Source organism: Aspergillus piperis, assembly GCF_003184755.1.
Source record: "Aspergillus piperis CBS 112811 unplaced genomic scaffold BO85scaffold_1, whole genome shotgun sequence".
Classification (NCBI taxonomy): domain Eukaryota; kingdom Fungi; phylum Ascomycota; class Eurotiomycetes; order Eurotiales; family Aspergillaceae; genus Aspergillus; species Aspergillus piperis.
In genome coordinates, this window is record NW_020291591.1 from 2,123,440 (window position 1) to 2,138,533 (window position 15,094).

Below are 15,094 nucleotides of genomic sequence, written 5' to 3' on the forward strand. Positions count from 1 at the left end.
TAGTGATTAACTGTATGTGCTCGCTTAGTTACAGCGGAATTATATTACGAATCACACTACATGTTTTTCTTAAGTGCAAAGTAAAGTAGATCTTTGTTTGTATTGCGGGGGATGCGATAACAACATGGTACATGCATGCATACATACAATGGATCTTCCAGAAACAATCAGCAGACGTCTAAACGAGGATAGACAGCAATTGTATGGGGTGATGACCGGCAGTTAAGTAACCAGTGGAATAGATGTAAAATCATGACACAGACAATGTAGGAGATAGAAGATAGGGGTGAGAGACAGATTTGAAAGATGGGGTGGGCGGGGTGGGGGAGTGATGTGATTGATGGACGATAGTGATGAGGGGGTGAAATTTACGACTCGAACTCGACCTTGCTGATGACGTTGTGTTCGGCTTGACTTGGCTCATGGGGGCTCTGGGATCCTTGTGCTGTTGTGTGCTCATGTTCGTCTCTATCGTCGAGTAAGGATGCATCATCCTTGCCACGCATGCTGATGACTTCGGCTCCCTCAAGCAGATCGCGATCTGCGTCTCTGACGCTTCGTCGCTCGGGGTCTGCGCCGTAGGCACCTGCGCCCCAGCTGGAGATGCCGCCGACCATGGCGGATGCGCTGGCAACGCCGCCGCGACCGTCGTACTCTTCCTCTTCGTCTTCTTCGTCGTCGTCGCGGTTGAGGGCGGTGCGCTCCAGTTCGCGTTGTGCTTCGTCCATTCTCTTCTTGACTTCGGCGGCCATGCGGATACCGTCTGATACGATGTTGTCCAGGACTCCGCGGAGACCCTTGCCTGGCGGTACGATACCGCCTGAGGCTCCTGCCACCGATGCACCGGCTGCTGCGCTGGACTGAGGTTTGGGTACGCCGATGTTGGAGAAGGTGGTGAGGTTGGACGAGAGAGACGCGGAGGCCAAAGCTTGTGATCCATGATCGGAAAGGCGGAATGATTGTGGGAAGAATGTATCGAAGAATTGCTCCAACAGCTCGTCAGCAAGAATCACCATGCGGAAGGTGGGGAGGGTGATGTGTAGAGGATTGTTCGGATCGAGCGCGGGGTTTGCGGATTCGGAGACGGCACGATTATGCTGCGTGTTGGACTTGTCTTCATTCGATTGCTTCGCTGGTGTTTCGGTTTCAGCCGACGCAGTCGATTTGGTGTCTTCATTCACATCGATGAGATCTTCTTCATCATCATCACCGATGCTGAAGGACCCAAGCTTATCGGCTGTTTCCTCCGCATCCGCCTGATCCTTCTGCTCTTCAGCTGCTCTGCTGTCCGGATGGCTGGGATCTGCGTATTCGAAACAACGACGGATAAAAGAGCTGACACTGCCCAAGAAACGTTCGTCTGTGCTCAGTCTATCCGGGTCACGTTCACTTGTCTTGATGTCTTCGACAGACTGCGTGGGAGAAATAGCTCCGTCAAAGCCTCGCCGAGAAAGGAACAGAAGCGCCTCTGACATGCGAAGAATGCCTTCTCTATCCACCCGTCCAGTGCCTTCGTCGTCGTAGAGATCAAAAAAGTATTGGATGTTGTTCATGATGTCGCGAGGCCCTTTGAGTCTTGCAAGGCCGTTGACTACGTTTTGCAAACTCAGACCTTCGTCGGGGTCCGTTGCCCATTTCCGGAAAAGTCGTCGTGTGAACTCATGATCTGCTGCTTCAGGCTTATTATTCCACAACGAAGCGGGTTTGCCCCAGCCCTTCAGACTGTTGAAGCCCTGCTCAGCTGACTCCTTTCGTGAAGGAGGCGAGTCCGCCACTGCCCATTTTGCTGTGGCTGCGAGGAATTCCCGGAAAGCGTCATAATCCATGTGGGTGGGACTGGGACCAAGACCAACACGACCGACCTCTCTATCCACAGGAGGCCCAAGGATCGATGTTCTCTCAACCCGTTTCTTTTCCTGGCGCCTCTTTTCCTCGTCCAAGAGTTTCTGCCTCTGCTGATGGTCATAGAGAACCTCGTAATAACGGTCATAGATGACGCCCAGATCATCCATGCTCAGCTTCTTACTATCCGGTCCAAGATTGCGAATGGATGTCCGTTTGGCGAAACTTTCAATGTTCTCTAGAACGGCATCCTTGTGCTTTTCACGTTGTTCCGTAATCGTCTGGTGAGTGATCTGGGAAAATTCTTTGAAGGCGACAACCATAAGCTCCTGGAACCGGGTGATGGCCCTCAGCTTCGGGTTCTCAGACCTCGGATGGGCCGATTCATCGAGGCGCGAGAAGTATGCCTTGAGGACTGAGATAAATGAACCATCATCCTGGATATCCAAAAGCTCCTCGCCATTGATCCGAAGGATGGCCAAGCCAACCTGGAAGAGAACCTTAGGCCCTTCGAGGAAAAATACATCCAGCACACGGAAGGCGAAGACTAGCGGCATGGAGTTGATGTAGAGGGAAAGGAACCATGGGAGAGAAACAACGGATAGCTGCACATCAGACTTCGTGAGGTGGTCCCAGAGCACAGGCATAGTTTTCTCGACTAGAGATTCAAACACTTTCTGATCGAGCAATGTGCCATACATTGTCGTGGAGTAGTACCCGGGAAGAAGACGATCGCAAAGTACAGACAACAGAAAGAAGGCCTGTGCCTCGGACATGTAACTGCAAGGGTCAGCTTCAGTTCCAAGGTTGGTATTGGGAAACGAACATCAAGAGAGCCGCAACGACGATATTCATGGCCTGGCAATATCCGATCTCCGCATTGGTCCAACTGTAGGCAGTGAGGACCCTCCGAAGACGACCGATACCTTCTTCGCTCTGGAACCCAGCATACTCAGGCAAGCTGCGGTTTAAGTCTTTCTCGATCTCGTCAATCGCCAAAGACTCCTGCCCAGAGAACTTCGAGAGCGTCTCGGCGTACAACTTCGGTGATCTCAGGCGAAGGTAAAGCGAGCCCGACGTCACCTCCCAGATCTCGCCGCGAAGACGATTGGGCAGACCGACTCTGATCAATTTATGGAAGGTCGGCTGACGGATGATAGTGGCATTGCGGCCATTCTCTATTATATTACTTAACAAAAGTCCTAATATATAGCACTCGGGTTGGACTGCATACCTCTGAAATATTCTCCCCATAGTCTCATCTTACTTCGATCCCGAAGCTTGCGAGCGTCACCGGGATAACGGAATATCATTCCCAGCCCAGCATCGGGTGGCTGGCGCTGTTCAGTTGTGTCGCCATTTTGGGCTTTTGACTTAGCACCAGACAGTAGATATTCCGAGTAACAGTCGTTGACGACAACGCGCAGGTTCTCGATTTCCTTCATACACTCGCGCAGTCCCTTCTTCAAACCATCGCAAAAGCGTTCGCAGGCCTGCCTGCTTCCAGCCAGCTGGATTGTGAACCTTTGCGGAACAAAGTCGGGGCTTTGCTTTCCGAGCGCACCATTCCATGTCGTCAACGCAAGGGAGAAGACATGGCTCAGACTGTTGAGCCGTTCCACCCTCCGGATGCAGCAGAGCGGAATAGTAAATCCATTTCCAGAGGGACCTGTGCCGTTCGTTTGACCGGCCCAATGGGTCGATGCCCCAAGACTAGCAGAGGGCGCGAAGCTGGTCGGCTGGGTCGAGAAACAGATGAACCGTTCGCTCAGATGGAGTCTGCCGGCATAGCGGTTCCCAGGGCGCTCAACAAAAGGGCGATTGGATTCTCCATGAGACGGTGACGAGGTATGAGGAATAGGGAGAATGAGCTCTGCGGTGATCTCTTGCAGCGGGTTTTGAGAATCGGGGAGGCGGAACTGCTGGCGAAACAGGGAGGCTTTGGACGGATTGCGATCGGAGGAGGAGAGGGTAGGAAGGGTGAAATTCGCCGGGTCGATGAAGGACTGGGCTTTCTGAACGAATGACGTCCACTGCATCATGGCGCTCGAGAAACTTGGTGCGGTGGCGTGAAATGAATGAACAGGCAGGTATCCTCCTGCGTCTGGGGTGAGTATCCGGCTGACGGCCGATTCGGACGGAAGCGGGAGCTGCTGGAGCTCAAGCGGCAGTCAGGGTTCGGCGAGGAAGATGCACAGAAGCCCACGAATGATTCACAAGAGGGATCAGGGTCATCGTAGAGAGCTAGCGCAACATCGTCCGGCGAGGGCTTCTGGCTGCGACAGACAGAAGAACCTGGGGCGATGACGGTTGGCATTGGTAGGAAGAGGAGGGGAAGGTTGGCGGCGGCCGTTCCTGGCAGGCGGCCGTGAATATCCTCACGTGACAAGGGTCTGTCTTGCTCTGAAACATCCACGAGGCAGCCCCAGTGCAGCTACGTGCACCCCTGCTTTAGTGTAGGTGTTACTGTAAATGCACAGTGCTTCCGCTACGGAACAACTTATAACCATATTGAAACTACATAAGGAAGCTAGTGAAGTCTGACTAGTAGCTTGGTACAGCCGACAGTGAAAAGCCGAGAGCGAACTATAAATCCCCGCGGAAAATCATGATCGAATGAAGATGAGTTTGAAAGGATTTTTTTGAGAAGAGAAAGAAAATTGAAACGAGGGTTCGCTTTACAGTATCACTTTGAATAAACCAACGAAAATTTCAGAGATGTATTTGTTTTTTTGAGAGGTGCCCGAAAGTCTTGCCAAATCCATCTTTTTGTAGCAAAGATCAAGAACGGTGCAGTATCTTAATATGCGGTATGAAGGGGCAAAAGAGAGCAAATATTATTGAGGGTCGAATTAATTCTTAGCCGAAGATACTTCCTCAGCTACAGGCTCTTCATCACTGTATGCCGGGGGAAGTTCTTCGGACTCCATCATCAGACCCTGCTTTTCAGACACGGTACCCTGTTCCAAAGACTTCTTGGGAGTAGACCGGCGGAAACGCTGCCACATGAAGACCACGATCTGGCCAACCAGCATACCAAGAGCGCTCGCGGCCAGACCAGCCAACACACCCAGCACAGCGGGAACGACGATGAAACGGACCACGCGGTGGACGGTGCGTTCCCACTGGCCATGGTGCATGTGGTGCATGTGGTGATGATGGTGGGGGCGGTCAAACTTGTCCATGTGGCCGTGGAACCCGGCCTCCTCTCCCTCCATGGGCGGCATGCGCTCAGGGTCAAACTTGTCGTCGGGGTGGTGGTGGTGATGATGGTGCGGCCGGGGCGGGGGAGGCAAGCCCAAACCGTGAGGACCACCGCAGCCCTTCGGCTTAGGTGCCATTCCAAGCATACGGGCCTTGGCCGCTGCGAACAAGGCACGCATCCGGTCGAACAATAGCTTCCTCAGACACTTGGGCTTTCCGCGGCACTGTTTCCAAGAGACGCGGTCGGGGGTCGCTTCTTCGATCTCAGCCTTGGCGATGTACAGCTCGCCGCTGCTAGGGTCATGGAGAAGCGTCAAAGCCACCGTATCCAAGGGGACCGGGCGACTATCGAGGTCGAGGACAGTGAAACGCACAGCGACCAAATCCATAGGGTCCTCAGGCGGAGTGGGCAAAGGCATTTCCTCCACAGCGTATCCCAACGGGATGGGTTCCGTTTCTACGCCATCCGACGCCCGGCGCTGAACGGCAGTGATGAGAGTGGGAGGTGGCGGAGGGAAGATTTGACGACCGTTGGCCAGAAGGAAGCCATTTTCAGTGGAGAAGTCAACCAACTGCAGCGACTGTTAGCATCCATGTCCCTTCACTTTCCCGATGTCGTACTAAACACCGGCTCGGAGCCACTTACCAAAGAGGTTTGGAAGCCGTCAGTCCAGCTGACCTTCCCATCCTCGCTGACTTCACGGAACGGACATTCGGTGCAGGCAAGCTCAACCTGCTCTTTCTTGGGAGCATAAACCTCCAAAGGGTGGAGGGGAGGGAAGTCACCCTCAGGGGCGACGGCTTCCTCGACTTCGGGGATAACGAGGAAGGCGTTGGCGCCGAGAGCGAGAACGCTCCCCACAAGGCACGAACGGAGGTGCATGGTGGCCGAGGCGGATCTAAGCCAGGCACCGATAAGACGGGAGGAAAGGCGCTATAAACTAAGAACGATGAAAGGAAGGAATCGGTTGGCGATGGGAACAAAAGTTATTGAGATGAAAAGCGGATGATATCCAGCTGGAAAAATAAGAAACAGATGAATGGGGGGAAATGCTTTGATGATATGGATTCCACCAGCGAGCGCTTCTTTGCATAGCCAGCCAGGAGGGGGGTTCAAAGGCGAATCGCGCATCGCCCGATTTCTTTCCTGATTGGCTGTTGATGGCGCGCGGGTGGAGCAGGTGACGCATGAAATTCCCACCGCCTACCTCTTTGGAAGCAGCTGACGCATCCGCTGCAAAATATTAGTCACGTGGTATACATTTCCTAAAATAGCCTTGAATCCCGTTCATTTTATGGTGGTCGATCAGCACCACAAATACTTTGTACGCATAAGCCATCTTGATTATCGTAGGCAAGACACGAGGCATGGATAGAATACTCTGGAATAAACTTTCTTTGCTCCCTGAGATCGCATACCCGCTCTGTACCAGCAGACCGGGTTCATCTATCATCCCACTAGACGTGATCTGATATCGACGAATCTTGCGAAGGTGTAATCCAAGCCCTGCATCGACCCTACAACAGGGGGTCCGCTGCCCCGGACTTTGGCCAAGACATCCTCAGGTACCTCATTGTATTGCATCCAGACGTCCTGTGTTTTATTCGTCTGTCCGAAGAGATTTTCAACCACGGCCGTCACGATTATAAAAGCTCCCACTAAGAACAAAGCCAACCGTGCCATTATGACAGCAGGTGGTACCGGTACTTGCTCTGGGACACTGACCTGAGGTTCGAAGTACTCTGGTGCGGTTTGAAACTCCCCCTGCGACTCCGACCCTGTGCTATCAGTCTTATCATCTTCAACAAATGCACCAGGGACTGAGAAATTGGCAAACTTCTTTCGCGTCGTTCGAATAGGTGGTACTGTCAATAACGTCGACGGGTTATATCTCTTTTCCAGATATACTGGCCATGATTCAAATTTAGTCGGTGTACGTGTGAGGAATCTTTTTGGCTTTTCTTTGGACTGTGATCCTTTTGACTGCTTGACGCCGGTAACTATAGCCTTTGGCTGAGCTTTAGAAGGATCATTCGCTGCCTGTGCAGCAGCTTTCTGATAATCATGAATCCAACTGATCTGGGAGTCCGAAGACTGACTTCCAATGCTCATATTGCCTTGTGCGGTCAGAGCTTGGACAGTTCTCTTGAACAACTCTAACTGTTCTTGCTGACTCTGGTTCCGATTAGTCGCCTCCTGCATCGTCTGCAAATACGTTTGGAAAAGAGTCAAAAATGAGTTGTCTGGATTAGACCCAAGATTCTGCTGATCGGCAGCAACACGCAGCCTCTTGATCGCCTCTTCCGAGCCATCAAAGCCCTGCAAGGCTTCCAATCCAGCAAAAGGTCGCTTCAGGCTGGAACTAGGTACAGGGGCTTGTCCCACATGCGGAATGGCGCCAGTTTTGGCAGCCTGCTGGATATTGCTCCAGTCCACCGGAACTGCCTCAATGGGTGGCCTAAGATTCTGAGAAGGGATCGCTGGCGCGCTGAAAATGCTGCTCATGCTGCCTCTCTGGCCCCCCGGTGTCGGGGCATCGCTACTTGCGGTGCTCTGCGATCCACTATATAAGCTACTTCCCAATTCCTGCCTCAGTGTCAGAGATGGTTTCTGGATGTTGAAGGAGCCGAAGGGGTTGCTAGCAATCAGCTTATTCTGGGTGTAAGGAACCAAGGCGGTTGACATCGCGTGTGTAGGCAGTGCGACAGGTGCGACAGTATCTATTGCCATCGCAGACTCATTCGTATGCACCTGCTCCGCAAGCCTATTCAACTGCTTTCTTAATTCAGCATCGTTCCCTTTATATTTATCCATCGCCTCAGCAAGCTGCCTCTTCTCCGCTTCTTGCGCTGCCGATTCCGATTCCTTCGCCGCAAGCTTCTGCTTGAGTTCATTCAGTTCTCGACTTGCTTCAAGCATCTGCTGCTGTAGCTTCTCATTCTCACCACGGCGAATAGCCTCCTCGTCTTTCAACTTCTTTTGCTCTTGACGAAGGCGACTGATCTGGCCACTTTGCGCATTGATCTTCGTACTAAGCATAGTATTTTCGCTGTAGGCGGCTTGGACGTGCCCCTCGTTCGTCTTGACTTGGGATTCTATCGTTTTGAGATCTTTTTGGGTCTTTCGCAGCTCTTGCTCCGATTGCGCGAAGGCTTGTTCTCGCTCAACAAGCACTTGGTTCAAATCATGGACTTGGCTATTTAGGTTCTTGTTCTCCCTTTCAAGTTCTAATAAGGCTTTGCGTTGTGGTTCTGTGAGTTGTTGGGTTATGTTGTCATTGTCCTGCGGCCATTCTTCGGGGTCGTTTTCGGATGCAGTTATTTGCTTATGTGCTCCGATAGGTATCCTCCGTTGGTTGGGTGGTCGTCTGCCTGACATTTTGGCGGATGTGCAGAATTGGGAGTAAGGGAGAGGGCTTAATGTGTTTTTCGTAATTAGGGAGTAGAAGTGCCTCTTTTGCTCGTGTTGGACGTGAGGCTAGATATTCGAGTACAATTTCATCAGGAAATTATTGATATAGCAGGTAGTTCGTGTGCCAGTCTTTTATCTGTCTTGGGCATAACAACGTAGACTACCGGCATACTAAAAAGCCAGTCCATTGTTGCTTTCATGCATTACGTGGTTGCTCAGTAATTATCTTACATTGAATGGTGCTGAAGCAAGGCATTGTCTGAAACTGTAAACAGTCTTTATTATATGGCCCGATGAAACATGGAGTCTAAGTACAGAGTTGGAGCACACTGTGCCTTTGTTCCCTTCTTAAAGACTTCTTTATCTAAAGTATACTATGTACCAACCCGGGAAACAAAGAGTATTCTCTATGGGAGATAGCAAACCAAGACAGTGTCTATCCTGTGCCCAGAAAGAAAGACAGACCTCTACAGCTTAGACTTCTTCTGGCCTTTGACGTTGGGGACGGGGTTGCCTGAAAGAAGGAAATCGGGATACGCAAGTTTACCCGAGGTTGCCCCAGTGGTCGACATCCGCCAAGATGCGCCGTCAACTATAAAGGTGTTAACATACTATTTATGGTGAATCTGGATAAGATGAGACTCACCCACTAGAGTTTGGCCACTGACATAACTGCCAGTGTCCGCAAAGAGATAAACCGTGGCATCTGCAATATCGCGCACTGAGCCGACTCGGCCAAGCGGCTGTGACTTGATGTAAGTGTCCTTCGTATCACTAGGAAGGAGACGATCAAGGCCCTATGAAAAAACTTAGATGTGTGTATCTATATAATATGTGGGACGAATACAAACCTCTGTCGAAGCAATGGGTCCGGGCGCAATGATATTAGAAGTGACACCCAGAGGGCCAAACTCGATGGCCACGCTGTGAGACAGCGCGTCCACGCCTGCCTTGGCGACTGAGACGTGCGTTTGGAAAGGTGCCGTGCGATAGTGGAGAGTGGCGCTAACAAAGATGATACGTCCTCCAGTTCCTGCTGCAGAGGGTTTGACTGATGATGGCCTGATGTTAGAGCTTATCGCGAATATCGCGATTTCGTCCACTTACGAGTTTCGGAGTCCATTCTGTGCTTCTTCGCCGACTCAACAAGGTATGGGATCGTCGCTTTGAGGGTGTTGTAGGATCCCAGAACGTCAATGTCGATGACCGATTTGAAAGCATTCGCCGAGAGCTGGTTGATCGAGGCTAGAAAGTTTCCGGCCGCCCCAGCACTGGGTAGTTTAACCCAGATTAGTAGAGAACCAGCCAAAACGAAGTGACACTTACATGACATAGTCAATACCACCCAGCTCCTGGGCACAGCGATCTGCTGCAGCTTGAAGACTGTCCAACTTTCGTACATCCACTGCACCAATGCCGATGACCTTAGCACCCGGACGGGCAGTTGCAATGTCCTGGGCTGCTTTCTCGGTTTTTTCGACATTTCGGCCAATAATGCAAGCATTGGCACCTAGATGAACCAGAGCACGAACCTGCGCGCTGCAAATGGTTCCTGCGCCTCCCGTACAGAAGACGACCTTGTTTGCTGCTGATTGTCAGTGACCGCCGGAGCATGTGGTGACCGCCACGGGCCAACTCACTGAACAGGCCATCCTTCCACGTGTTACTTAGGTAGGCTTCTTTGGGGAGGGACATGGTAAGAATATTATGTAAGTATATACACTGTATATATGAGAAGGACGATCTTGTTAAGTCGCTACTTGGCGATTTTCAGGTTACCCCAGAGAGTTGATAGTTATAATAGAAACCCCGTGTGGTCGTTGGATGGAATCTCCGCAATCCGACGGTTACTCCGAGTCAAAGCCTCGGCTTCTCGTCTTGAATACTAATCGGGTCTAAACTCTATTCGGTAGGTTAGTCTTTGGTGAATCCACTCTTTGTGCCTCCTTTGGGCTTAGTTCCGTGGGAGACATGACTTCGAAGAGCTAGCTGGAATAGGACTAGCTTCGGATGCGTCTCGGAATGTTAACAGCGAGCTGGTGATTGGCTGACAGGTCTCCGCCAGCCTCAGGCATGCAACAACGTCACTTCTTCTGCCATCGCGAACTTTTCTATGGCCTTATCATTTACACCCGCCTTGAAGTTTCAAGCGCACCACGTCTTCAATCAACAAATCATTCTATCAGGCGCCTCGAAAAGTGATTTCCCATCCTCCTTAGGGGAGCAAATCTTTCAAGTCACAACGTTCCTGTTGCAGCATTGACTTTCGTCCCGCGATCACCATGGCGTGTCCCATCACCGTCTCGAAGTTCATTGGCACAGTGTCCCTGGGACTGCTCACGGTATGATTTTTATGGCCTGTTGCGAAGATTTTGAGCCTTCTGGGCTAGTTCTCTTCAAAGCTGTCCAACCGCCAACTGACGCGCAATGTATTATCTCTAGGGCATGTCATACTCCGCTTCCAGTGTCGCCATCCCCTCCCTGAGTCTTCTTCCCACTGCTACCACCGCGTCCCGGTCCCTCAACGAGGTGAAGCGGTTGAACCGTAAGCATGGTCTGCGGCTAACCAACATCGCGAACGGATGTCTCCTGTTCGCGTATAGCCTCTCTTCTAAACAGCGCAAGCACCCTTATCTGATCTGGATGTGCGTTACCTCGACCGTTGGCTCTTATGTTTTCGACTATTGGTTCCACGGTCAGGATGGCTTCGTAGCTTGGGTCCAGTCTGTTCTGCAGGACACCGGATGCGGCTGCCTGACCGCCCAGAAGCAGAAGAAGGATGAGGACATCGTGGTGGTCGAGGCAGAGGAGAATGTCAACGGTGAAAGTGTGCAGAAGGAGATGAACACGGAGCGTCGATTCCAGCAGGTGCGAGCTGTCTTCTCTGGACTTGCACTCGCCATGGGTATCGTTGGACTTTGGGGCGACCGTCGGCCTTTCATTTAATGTGGACCAACCAGGTATCGGATGAGACGTGCATGATGAGTCCCCCTGGGCTTCATTCTATCCACTTCCCTCAATTGGTTCTTTGCTTCTATCTTCTCTTTCTGTCTTAACACTTTTGGTCATGTATTCACGACCGCCACGATGCGTCCGTTGTATGTATACTGGGCTGGAGATTGCCTAGTGTCCTTCCTATCTTGATGATGAGCGTTCAATTTGGATCGGAGTTTGAGAGCTACTACCTATCTATGTATTTGACCTTAATGAAGAAATAACAATCCACCGCATGAAGAGTCGAGCCTGCCCTAGAGATATATAACAACCCGAAACTTATTACCATTATCCTAACACACCAACTGAACTTCCCCCCACCCAATAGAATCAACACATAACAACCCCCATCACCAACCCCAACACAACCCACCCCATAACCCCAGCTTTATACCCCCTGCTCCCCAAACTCCCACTAGTACTAGTACTCTCACCCTCATCCCCTCCACCCCCACTCCCACTCCCACCACTTTCACTCCCACTCACCCAAGGCTGCCCCGGCAACGTCTCATTACTCTCCTTCAGCACCTCCCACCCCACCCACTCATTCTCCAACACCGCACAATCCACCCTTTCCTCACTTTCCCAATGGCATTCGTCACCGAAATCGGCAACTCAAACACCGTATAATAATCCGTCCCCTCCCACCGGAAACCCTGATGCACAGAGATATTATAATCTCCCCGGGGGGATTTATCCCCGCCACTACCTACGAAACAAGCCGGCCAGATCCAGTTCACGTGCTTGACGGTGGACGAGGGCTCGAGGTCTAGCACGGGCCCCACGTAGGTGTTGTTGGCGCTGGGTGTGGTGCCGTTCGATATAGTGAGGTTTTTGTGTGTGGTTGTGGAGGTGAGGAAGAGGTTGAGGGTGTGGAATGCGGTGGAGGAGGAGGATGAGGAACTGGAGGTGAGCTGGCCGTCGCCGGAGGTGTCGATGGCGATTTGGAGGGTGTCTGTGTTTTCTTTTAGTTAGTTGGGTAGTTGGGAGAGTTGTTATGGTTGGTGGATGGATGGACGTACCTCCTCCGAGGGGAGTATAGGGCTGTGGAGCATCGATGATGGCTAGGCCTGGGGTGTAGATTTGGCCGTTGATGATGGTGAAGTTCATGGTGTCTTTTCTCTCTGCTGGATAATTACTCAGTACGGTTATTCTAAAGAATGAGAGATAATTTTATAAAAGCTACATGGTGTGGTGAAGGGGGGTTATTTCTCTATTATCTATTTACTGCTTTAATTGATGGACCCTGAAATTGATTTAATTTCCGAACCTCCGGGCGACCCCTCAGGGACAGTTGATTGCTTTTGCTTGCTTGCTTGCATCCCCACTTGGCTGTGTCAGACACCATCGGATTTAACCGAAATGAACGCTTAGTGGGGATTTCCAGGGACGAAAGGGTAATCTCGTAAATTGGATGGTTTGATTTGTTTCCTCTTGGTGGTCTCGGTTATATACTGCATCCCCTGTCTACAGGCTAACGAGGTACTAGTACTAGCGGGAAATGATTGTATCTTCCACTTTCATAGCCCACAACACCAGAGGGCATAACTAGCAGCCTACATAAAAACAGGCTGAATCTTCCCTGCTGCACGATCGGCCAGTCTCTCCGGTATCAAAACCTCATATACATGCTGCGCCCATGCGCAACACAGCCGCCGAGTATCCTTCGGGTCGATGATCTCCTCAACGCCAAATGCATTTGCTGTCCGCACTGGGTTCATCAACCGTCGATACTCCTCCTCCAGCTCTTTATACCGGGCTTCCTTCTGGCCTAATTTCTCTGCTTCGCGCAGCTCGTGACGATGTGCGACCTCAATCCCACCTTCCAATGGCAAGGACCCCCATTGACCGGATGGCCAAGCCACTTGCATGACCGGGTCGCGCGCTCCGAGCATAAGTCCTCCAGCCACGCCATAGGCTCGTCGCGTAATGACATTGAACAAGGGCATCGTCGTAGTAAAATACGTCTTGCCTAGTTCTATGCCCCAGCGCATAGTCGCGGTTCGTTCTGCGACGGTGCCAATGGCGTACCCCGCTATATCGTATATCATCAGTGGAGAGTGTCTTGAAAGCGGAAGAACACAGCGTATCACTTACGAACGTCAATGAACTGCAAAACAGGCAGATTCATCACATCACAGAGCTTCAGTAAGCGCGCGAGCTTCTGACTGCCTGCTGCATCCAGAGCTCCCCCATTGACCTCACAATTGAGCGATATCACGCCCACCGGCCGCCCTCCTAGGCGCGCCAGGCCCCCGATAGCAGTGCGACCCCAGAGCGCACCAATCTCGAACCATGACCCCTTGTCCACGACGCTGGTGATAATAGTCCACGGGTTGTACATGCGCGTCTGGCGTCGAGGGATGATCCGGCGCAGCGCCTCATCCTCACGGTCTTCTGGATCATCAGCAGCAATAACCGGTGGTGCTTCCCGCCCAGAGTTTGGCAGGTAGCTCAATACCGTGCGCAGCTGCTCGTAGCACTCAGCTTCGTTGGCGGCTAGATTGTCGATGGTCCCATTAGTGCAATGTATCATCGGGCCACCTAGAGTCTGGAAGTCCAGTCCTTCCTCGAACGTGGCCCCCTTGACTACTTCCGGGCCTGCGTTAAAGAGCGATCCCACATCCGCCGCCATAACGGAGAAATGGCAGGATACCACTCGCGCAGCTCCCAATCCAATCTAAACACCACTGTTAGCTGATATACCCTCACCTCAGTGACAGAAATGAGTAAGACACATACAGCCGGCCCAACCACAGCCCCCAAATTCGGAATCCCCTGATTCAACTGCTCCACAACATGCCTATACATCGACACATACGGCAAATAACTCCACCCAGCCGTCCGAATCGTAGTAACACTACCTCCTCCCGAGCTCCCATCCACCAACTTAACAACCGGCAACCTCAGCGCCAATGCCAGCTTCTCCAGATAGATCGTTTTCCCATGCGAAGCACCATCCGCATGCCCACTCCGGAGAGTGAAATCATCCGCAGTCAGTAGGACTTTCCGACCACGCAATCTCCCCATACCCTGGACATTGTTACTTGGGGTAAAGGCAACGGGCTTCTCGCGCATAGGCCCGGTTTTCTCCCATGTTACAGTGCCCGAGAGCGAGCCGATTTCTTGGAAGCTGTCGGGATCGAGAAGTTGTTCAAGGCGTTCGCGAACCCATAGCTTCCCGGCTTGCTTTTGACGGATGTAGCCTCTGCGAGATGGATCCGGGGTGGAGGCTAGTGTGCGGAGAGTGTTGATGTGGGAGAGCACGTCGGAGTAGTCGGGTGGTAGTACCTGTGCGGAGAGTTGGCGGAGACGTTTGGTGGCTTGGTTGCGCGAGGGGGAGTCCTCTTTGGGGGTTTTGTAGGTTTTGTCGGACATGATAGTTTGGCTCAATTAGTTATATTGTAGTCATGTCACTCAATTTGAGCTGTGGTTGTTGAGCTTATTATTTTCAATTGCAGGGCTTCCCCCTTTGCATGTTACTGCAGCGGGTTGTCCCTCATGAGGGGTAAAGATCATATCTATGAGCGCAACGACCTCTTATTCCGAGGTCCGAGGAAATGCAACCAACCCCAATTCCAGACATACGATATGCCAATTCAATTTATCTATCTATGCTTTCGGATCCATCAATCTTCAATT

The 15,094-nt window shown here is 51.7% G+C and overlaps 7 protein-coding genes across 7 annotated transcripts; 1 reads left to right on the forward strand and 6 right to left on the reverse strand.

Moving 5' to 3' along the window:
• Window positions 1–82: 82 nt before the first annotated feature.
• BO85DRAFT_411009 (GTPase-activating protein) lies at window positions 83–4,147 on the reverse strand. Its single transcript, XM_025657507.1, has 3 exons — window positions 3,077–4,147; window positions 2,669–3,020; window positions 83–2,622 (listed from the first exon to the last, which is right to left on the reverse strand). Exons 1-3 carry the CDS (start codon window positions 3,882–3,884, stop codon window positions 369–371), a joined length of 3,414 nt encoding a protein of 1,137 aa, XP_025521167.1. The 5' UTR covers window positions 3,885–4,147; the 3' UTR covers window positions 83–368.
• A 180-nt stretch (window positions 4,148–4,327) lies between these two features.
• On the reverse strand, window positions 4,328–6,112 carry BO85DRAFT_515775 (uncharacterized protein). Its single transcript, XM_025664807.1, has 2 exons — window positions 5,693–6,112; window positions 4,328–5,618 (listed from the first exon to the last, which is right to left on the reverse strand). The coding sequence occupies exons 1-2, from the start codon at window positions 5,927–5,929 to the stop codon at window positions 4,695–4,697; spliced, it is 1,161 nt and encodes a 386-aa protein (XP_025521168.1). The 5' UTR covers window positions 5,930–6,112; the 3' UTR covers window positions 4,328–4,694.
• Window positions 6,113–6,424: 312 nt separating this feature from the next.
• BO85DRAFT_444547 (uncharacterized protein) lies at window positions 6,425–8,580 on the reverse strand. The gene is made up of 2 exons (XM_025659035.1): window positions 7,237–8,580; window positions 6,425–6,980 (listed from the first exon to the last, which is right to left on the reverse strand). Exons 1-2 carry the CDS (start codon window positions 8,423–8,425, stop codon window positions 6,916–6,918), a joined length of 1,254 nt encoding a protein of 417 aa, XP_025521169.1. The 5' UTR covers window positions 8,426–8,580; the 3' UTR covers window positions 6,425–6,915.
• A 133-nt stretch (window positions 8,581–8,713) lies between these two features.
• Window positions 8,714–10,326, reverse strand: BO85DRAFT_444549 (SDR family oxidoreductase). Its single transcript, XM_025659036.1, has 6 exons — window positions 10,099–10,326; window positions 9,785–10,043; window positions 9,566–9,729; window positions 9,310–9,509; window positions 9,105–9,255; window positions 8,714–9,050 (listed from the first exon to the last, which is right to left on the reverse strand). The coding sequence occupies exons 1-6, from the start codon at window positions 10,151–10,153 to the stop codon at window positions 8,926–8,928; spliced, it is 954 nt and encodes a 317-aa protein (XP_025521170.1). The 5' UTR covers window positions 10,154–10,326; the 3' UTR covers window positions 8,714–8,925.
• Window positions 10,327–10,576: 250 nt separating this feature from the next.
• BO85DRAFT_444550 (uncharacterized protein) lies at window positions 10,577–11,699 on the forward strand. Its single transcript, XM_025659037.1, has 2 exons — window positions 10,577–10,800; window positions 10,901–11,699. The coding sequence occupies exons 1-2, from the start codon at window positions 10,741–10,743 to the stop codon at window positions 11,402–11,404; spliced, it is 564 nt and encodes a 187-aa protein (XP_025521171.1). The 5' UTR covers window positions 10,577–10,740; the 3' UTR covers window positions 11,405–11,699.
• A 213-nt stretch (window positions 11,700–11,912) lies between these two features.
• BO85DRAFT_444551 (uncharacterized protein) lies at window positions 11,913–12,583 on the reverse strand. The gene is made up of 2 exons (XM_025659038.1): window positions 12,475–12,583; window positions 11,913–12,407 (listed from the first exon to the last, which is right to left on the reverse strand). Exons 1-2 carry the CDS (start codon window positions 12,560–12,562, stop codon window positions 11,974–11,976), a joined length of 522 nt encoding a protein of 173 aa, XP_025521172.1. The 5' UTR covers window positions 12,563–12,583; the 3' UTR covers window positions 11,913–11,973.
• Window positions 12,584–12,859: 276 nt separating this feature from the next.
• On the reverse strand, window positions 12,860–14,923 carry BO85DRAFT_515780 (acyl-CoA carboxylase subunit beta). Its single transcript, XM_025664808.1, has 3 exons — window positions 14,195–14,923; window positions 13,550–14,132; window positions 12,860–13,487 (listed from the first exon to the last, which is right to left on the reverse strand). Exons 1-3 carry the CDS (start codon window positions 14,828–14,830, stop codon window positions 13,009–13,011), a joined length of 1,698 nt encoding a protein of 565 aa, XP_025521173.1. The 5' UTR covers window positions 14,831–14,923; the 3' UTR covers window positions 12,860–13,008.
• Window positions 14,924–15,094: the final 171 nt, after the last annotated feature.

Coding starts and splice junctions, on each gene's coding strand:
- BO85DRAFT_411009 (XM_025657507.1), bottom strand. CDS start 3,884: ATGATGCAGTGGACGTCATTCGTTCAGAAAGCCCAGTCCTTCATCGAC. Junction 3,021..3,076: donor ATGGGGAGAATATTTCAGAG/GTATGCAGTCCA, acceptor GTAATATAATAG/AGAATGGCCGCAATGCCACT. Junction 2,623..2,668: donor GTCGTTGCGGCTCTCTTGAT/GTTCGTTTCCCA, acceptor TGACCCTTGCAG/TTACATGTCCGAGGCACAGG.
- BO85DRAFT_515775 (XM_025664807.1), bottom strand. CDS start 5,929: ATGCACCTCCGTTCGTGCCTTGTGGGGAGCGTTCTCGCTCTCGGCGCC. Junction 5,619..5,692: donor ACGGCTTCCAAACCTCTTTG/GTAAGTGGCTCC, acceptor CAGTCGCTGCAG/TTGGTTGACTTCTCCACTGA.
- BO85DRAFT_444547 (XM_025659035.1), bottom strand. CDS start 8,425: ATGTCAGGCAGACGACCACCCAACCAACGGAGGATACCTATCGGAGCA. Junction 6,981..7,236: donor GCAGACGATGCAGGAGGCGA/CTAATCGGAACC, acceptor CCTCACACGTAC/ACCGACTAAATTTGAATCAT.
- BO85DRAFT_444549 (XM_025659036.1), bottom strand. CDS start 10,153: ATGTCCCTCCCCAAAGAAGCCTACCTAAGTAACACGTGGAAGGATGGC. Junction 9,730..9,784: donor GGTGGTATTGACTATGTCAT/GTAAGTGTCACT, acceptor TAAACTACCCAG/TGCTGGGGCGGCCGGAAACT. Junction 9,510..9,565: donor CAGAATGGACTCCGAAACTC/GTAAGTGGACGA, acceptor GGCCATCATCAG/TCAAACCCTCTGCAGCAGGA.
- BO85DRAFT_444550 (XM_025659037.1), top strand. CDS start 10,741: ATGGCGTGTCCCATCACCGTCTCGAAGTTCATTGGCACAGTGTCCCTG. Junction 10,801..10,900: donor TGTCCCTGGGACTGCTCACG/GTATGATTTTTA, acceptor TATTATCTCTAG/GGCATGTCATACTCCGCTTC.
- BO85DRAFT_444551 (XM_025659038.1), bottom strand. CDS start 12,562: ATGAACTTCACCATCATCAACGGCCAAATCTACACCCCAGGCCTAGCC. Junction 12,408..12,474: donor CTATACTCCCCTCGGAGGAG/GTACGTCCATCC, acceptor AAGAAAACACAG/ACACCCTCCAAATCGCCATC.
- BO85DRAFT_515780 (XM_025664808.1), bottom strand. CDS start 14,830: ATGTCCGACAAAACCTACAAAACCCCCAAAGAGGACTCCCCCTCGCGC. Junction 14,133..14,194: donor GGGCTGTGGTTGGGCCGGCT/GTATGTGTCTTA, acceptor AGTGGTGTTTAG/ATTGGATTGGGAGCTGCGCG. Junction 13,488..13,549: donor TTTGCAGTTCATTGACGTTC/GTAAGTGATACG, acceptor TATACGATATAG/CGGGGTACGCCATTGGCACC.